We start from the raw sequence: 6252 nt of genomic DNA on the forward strand, positions 1-6252 counted from the left end.
TCCCTCAGGTAGTGCTTTTTAGGAAAGTAAACTGTTTGAATTGGTAAAATAATGTGTGATTTGGTTCATTACTAAATGGTGGCATGTTCTTCTTTTGAGAACAAATAGAAGTGTGCCTTGAAAAAGATGAGAACACTATCACTAGGCTATTGTAGCACCGTATATTAGTACATAGTCTCCTTTTATGACAAAACTTCAAAATGATGATCAGTTGTAACTTTCCTTTGAGAGTACTTTCCCTTGAGCGTGCTTTCCTCAGGCTGTCTCATTGAGGTATGATCTCAGAGCCCCAGTCATCATTTCTATGGTAATGCTTCATTTATTTAAGTATTTAATTAATTTAATTTAAAAACCACACTCCTTGTTTTGCTTGAAAAGAGAAGGGTAGGTCTATATGGTCTATTGTCAGTGGTATTCATTTTGATGAGCTACCAAGCTGGTAGTTGAGCGTCTGTTTTTATACCGTTAAGAACTGAGTCCCAAAGCTCCCTGATCATAATTAAACCCTACAAACAATCAGAGTTCATGCAACTTGGTGTAATTTGGAAAGAACATGCATAGTATTTTGAAATCAGGGGTATTAGATAATTTTCTTAGTGGTAGGCAGATAGACCTTGATATTACGCTGTTCTAATGGGGAAGGTGGTATCATATGGAGTGTGGTTGGTTTTTGGTTTTGGTTTTTTTTAAACTGCTTAATCCTACATTGAAGAAAGTCATTGCCATACTCGGATGACTGCACATCTAGAATAGTAACTAAAACCTATCTAGTATTTAAAGGGAACCTTTAAACTGCAGGGAACTAATTTACACCTTTTTCCATTCTAAATCCCTGGAATTTAAGAAATAGCAATTTTAACTTTGAGATGTATTTCTCAACTCTTGAAGTGATTCTGAGAGATACTAGTGCAACGGAGTAGGAAATTATATGGTGGTTGTGGTCATTTTCAAAAAGTGCAGGTTTTTTTTTAGTTGTATTAGCTTTGGTTATATTTTGTGAAACAAATTACTACATAAGGTTGAGTCAAGAGCGAATAAAGTGGACAAACACTGTTCATTTGTGAGAAACAACAAATTACAGGCTTGATTACTTAAGCTGACCATGAAGTATGACTTTGTTTCGTTTATCCTGTTCCTAATGCAGTCATCTGAAAGCAGAAGGAGACACTGGTCACTTAAAGTAGGTAATGTTCTTTGATTTACGTCTTGGAAGATGATCTGCTCCAAGGAACTCGTGATAATGTGACACCTCTGAGAACAGAGAATTTCCTTAGGCTTTAACTCGTAAGATTATGATCCAAGAAGAGTATCACCATTTCATGAGGTTATGTCTTTAAGTAGGTTCTAATGTGATGGAAGGCACAGGTGCAGTAAACCCCTTACAACGTGCTTTGGCTTACTATGGCTTTGCTGAATCTTGTGATATCATTTAGACAAGTAAAGACAGTGGTAGGAACCAGCGATCAGTAGTAGGTGGAGAGAAGGCAAATCTCTCCTATGCTGTTAGGGAGTATTGCTGCAGCATGGGGAGAGGCTAGAGGCCACGGAGATGTCAACTGATTGGAAGCTGGCAGCACCTTGGGGCAAGCAAAGAGGACACTTGCTCACATTTAGCATCAAGTGGTTTAAAGCAGCCCAGTTTAGTTATCAGAACTTCATGGACCCAACAGTGCGCTGAGCCATGGGTGCCTCTTCCCTGCTGAGGTTCAAGCCCAAGGCTGACTTATCTCTAATGTAACGTCTTTGCTCCTTAAATAAAGGCCTTCGGAGATAAAACACGTATTTATCCGGGGACCGCCCTGACTCCGAGTGCAGGCAGGCCGAAGAGGAGAGCCAGACCGGGAGGGCTGGGGCCGGCGGCACGACGAGGCGGGTGTGGCTGCTGTCCCCGCCCGGCGGCCTCGGGGGAGGCGCTGGGCCGCGCTGGGCCGGGCCGGGCCGGGCCGGGCCGCCTCCTGCCGCTGACCGGGGCCAAGGCTGCTGCCGCTGGGGTGTGAGTATGGGCTGCGGGGACCGCGGGAAGGTGGCGGGGAAGGCGCAGGGCCCAGGAGCGCCCGGAGAGGCGAGGCCGGGGGCGGTGAGGCGGGCCCGCACTCGGCGCACCCCCATGGTGGCTCCGGGGCAGGGGCTCGCGTCCCGCTGCCACCTGAGCCCCCGCTGCCCACCCTCCTGGGGAAGGAGTGTCAGTTGAGGGCGAGGCCAGGGCCGGCCGCCGGGACACCCCGGGGTCCGCCGGCCCCACCGAGAGGGGCTGGGGTCGAGCGCCGAGGGCACCCTGCCCTCACCCAAGATGGCGCCGCGACTTCTCCTGCACCGCTCCACGTGATGCTGAAGCGTCGTGGAGGTGGGGGCGGGAGAGGTGACCGTTGCTACCTTTCCTTGCCGAAGGGGAGATGCGGGCCCTGAGGGGAAGGGAGGGGGGGTAAAGCTGTGCCTGTGCGCGGTTGCTGAGCGGAGGCGGGCGAGGGGGGCTGGCTGAGCGGCGCCCTCACGTGGCACCGTCTTCGCCAACTGTGGGGATGGCCGTCCCCGCCGGATCTGGCTGCGCATGCGCGAAGGGCTGAGGCAGCGCCGGGGTGTGACACGTCTGCCTCAGCGGGCGGCCTCTCGGGGCTCGTCGTAACAGCAAATATTCGTGTGAAGGGTTTTATTTTATCCCCCCCCCCCCCCCCCCCCCTTTAAGAAGCAGTTCTTCTGAGGTCTTGCGGTTGATAGTGAGGCCGCCTGTAACTCGCAGTTGTTGTGCCGAAAAAGTATTTCAGTTTGTGGGCTTACTTTCACTGGAAAGCTTGAAGTAAGCTTCGTCTTGAAGCCTTTTTACGTTTGTAGAAGTTGAAGCTGCGCTGGTGAGAGTTGCCAAAGTAGTGACTGTGGGGTTTTATTCATTGCTTTACATAGAAGAATAAAATGGTGAGGACTTGCGGGGGGAACGGCTAATTTCACTGGGCTCTTCTTGACCCTGAAGAGAGTTGGTAGGTCATCTTGGAAGACATTAGGCTTTTTGGTTGAGAAGAAGGGGAAGTCTTTGGTGATGTTGGGTGGTGACTGGGCCAATAGTGGTTAATGCTGACTGTATGTGAACTTGTGCAGAACGCAAGTGTGATTTCAGCTGCTTGAAGCCAGGCTTCGCAGTTGCACTGGCAGAGCCTCTTGTAGGACCCAGGCTGTGTCCTGTTGCTCATTTTCAGCTGAAGCTGTGTTTGTCTTGCCCTTAATACCAGTTTGCTTCAACATGCAGCTTACGTAAGAATTATAGGAGCATGTGTTTATACTTGTAGTTGAGAGTCAAAATTGATTAACTTCACTATTCATGGTGGCTATTTACTGCGTGTCACAAAACACACTATTGTTTGCTTTGGTATTGAATCTATGTTTTTCAAACCCAGCCCACATTTAGTTAAGTAATTCCTATCATACTTACTTCAGGGAGACATACTAAGTACGGATGCGAAGGAATAGACTTACCGGTGCAACAGAGTAAATCTCTAGATTTCCAGAGAAAACAGAGATTTCCAGGTCTTCTTGATGCTAGAATTATGAATTACAGTCTGTTGTGATGCTGTGTAATGTTGAAACTTTGCCAGGGCTTTTTAGGGCTCATTTACTGAGTTGTGCAGTGTAAATTGGAAGCTGTAGAGGACAGAGCTATGCTGCCCATAATTGTAAAATACAATGGACTTCCTCTACGCTGTGTTGAAATACTTGCTGGGAGCCAGACTTCACTTCAGTTTTTATGTATGTCTGTAAGCATGATGGGTGGCTTTTATATTTTAATGGTAACTGTGGTGAGAGGGAGAGGCAAGGTTTGCTTATAGCATTAACAAGATTTCTAATTTTGCGCTGGATGGTAACTTTTGCAAATGAGCTGTGAAAGTTGAGATCTCTTTAAGTGACTAGCTCAGTGAAGGGCTCACATGTGGGGGGAAAGTCCACAAACTTGCAAAGTGTGTGTGGAGACTTGAATGCTACTGTTCTCCCTTGCTGAGAACTGAGATCTTCTGAGGCTGTAGGTTGGGTCCCCAGAGGCGAAGGAAAGGAATTGAACTCTTTGGTGGGACTTGTGGTGAGGTTCCTGATGCTTGTGCTTTACAATATGGGTAGCTGTTGCACTAAATCTACTGCAAAACTCCACTGTATACTGTTGCAAAGAGCTCTTTTGATTGCCTTTATTCTTGACCATGCAATAACAATCTTCTCTTTTGCTTTCACTTGCTAGGAATAATGTTTCCAATATGTCTGTGCAGTCGCTGCTTTGTGAAAGAATTGCTGTTGCCAAAGAATTGATCAAGAGAGCAGAAGCTCTTTCCAAGTCCCAGAAAAGGAGAATAGAAGGTGGGGCAAAACTATGTGGCAAACTGAAGGCTGAACTAAACTTCTTACACAAAGTGGAAGCAGGGAAGGTGGCCATTAAAGAATCCCATCTGCAGAGTACAAACCTTACCCACCTCCAAGCCATTATTCAGTCAGCAGAGAATCTGGAGGACGTTGTCAGTGTCCTCCATGTCTTTGCCTATGAGGACAGGTTTGGAGACAAACAGACACTGGTGGTAGATGTTGTCGCAAATGGAGGTCACACATGGGTGAAGGCCATCGGTCGGAAGGCTGAGGCTCTGCATAACATCTGGCTGGGGAGAGGCCAGTATGGTGACAAAAGCATTATTGAGCAGGCAGAGGGCTTCCTGCAAGCAAGCCGTCAGCAGCCAGTGGAGTACAGCAATCCCCACATAATCTTTGCGTTCTACAACAGTGTGTCCAGTCCTATGGCAGAGAGACTCAAGGAGATGGGAATATCTGTGCGAGGAGACATTGTGGCTGTGAACTCACTGGCGGAGCTGTCTACAGAAAACCAGCACCTTAGTGCCAGCGAATCAGATGAAGAAGGCCCTGAACTCCTGCAGGTGACCAGAGTAGACCGGGAGAATTTAGTGGCCAGCATTGCTTTTCCTGCCCAGATCAAAGTAAACGTGTGCAATAGAGTTAACTTGGACATCACTACCTTGATAACCTATGTTTCTGCTCTGAGCTATGGTGGCTGCTACTTCATCTTCAAAGAAAAAGTGCTAACAGAGCAAGCGGCTCAAGAAAGGAGGGAGAGAGTCCTGCCTCAGCTGGAGGAGTTCATGGAGGGGAAAGAGCTCTTTGCCTGTGAATCTGCTGTCAGAGATTTTCAGTCCATCTTGGAAACACTGGGAGGACCTGGGGAGAAAGAGCGAGCTGCATTGCTTGTTAAAAGAATTCGTGTGGTGCCAGATCAGCCGTCTGACCGTGCCTTAGGTCTAGTGGCAAGTTCAAAAATCAATAGCCGTTCTCTTACCATTTTTGGGACAGGAGACACTTTAAAAGCCATCACCATGACTGCAAATAGTGGTTTTGTGAGGGCAGCCTCTAACCAAGGTGTCAAGTTCAGTGTTTTTGTCCATCAGCCGCGAGCACTGACAGAAAGCAAAGAATCCATTGCCACACCTTTACCAAAGAGCTGCCCACATGATAATGGGCTATAAGTCATTACATGAATTAGTCATTGAAATATTGCAGATGCTGCAGTGGAGGCATTTGGAGAAATAAGGGTCATGACAATGACCCCTTTTGGGTGTGTATCAGCAAAAACAGTAACTGTAGCAGTGGAAGTGTTCCTCAAAGGACGTGTAATATCTTTACTCAATTCTTGCTTTTTTTTTTTAATTCAACTGACCATTAATTTATTCACTAAGGTAATAAGATTTCAGTGAAGATTGTTAACTGGCTTACAGTATGTTATTTGGATCCATCCCTATTAAAAAGTTTAGTTAAAGCACAGTTGCCTTTGTGCCCTTGTCATTTTTGTCCTCTTCAGAGAGATTGAAGTCAGCACCTTAGATAGACTTCAGGCTTGACTTCTGTGGATCTTAAATCTTTCTTTCACCTATCCTATTAAACTGAATTCTTTGTTGATTCAGAGGTTCCTCGTGTAGAGACCAATGCCTTTTGGTGTGTATGCTGTTTCCTGAAGATGTGACTAGTAGCCATGGATAGAAAGCACCTTAAGCCTTCCGTCTTCTCCTGAAAGTAACCTCTGTATGAATACCATGTGAGACAGCTTTAAGATTCCTAGGAAAATCAGTTGAAATTGGAGTTTGTTTGCACTGATACGTTGTGCCTCTTGGGCCAAACTGGTAGCAGACCAAGGAGGCGAACCTGCTTCCCTTTTCTCTTAGCCGTTGCCCAAGTCTTGTGGGGTGCAAAACCCAGCTTGAGGCTTTGGATAACAGAATC

The 6252-nt window shown here is 46.8% G+C and overlaps 1 protein-coding gene across 1 annotated transcript; it reads left to right on the plus strand.

Moving 5' to 3' along the window:
• Window positions 1–4232: 4232 nt before the first annotated feature.
• On the plus strand, window positions 4233–5501 carry LOC309402526 (UPF0415 protein C7orf25 homolog; the record flags this gene model as incomplete). The annotated part of the gene is made up of 1 exon (XM_081996387.1): window positions 4233–5501. The coding sequence occupies one exon, from the start codon at window positions 4233–4235 to the stop codon at window positions 5499–5501; it is 1269 nt and encodes a 422-aa protein (XP_081852513.1).
• Between the last annotated feature and the right edge of the window lie 751 nt (window positions 5502–6252).

Source organism: Phaethon aethereus (genome assembly GCF_964289735.1).
Source record: "Phaethon aethereus genome assembly, chromosome: 2".
NCBI classification, from domain to species: domain Eukaryota; kingdom Metazoa; phylum Chordata; class Aves; order Phaethontiformes; family Phaethontidae; genus Phaethon; species Phaethon aethereus.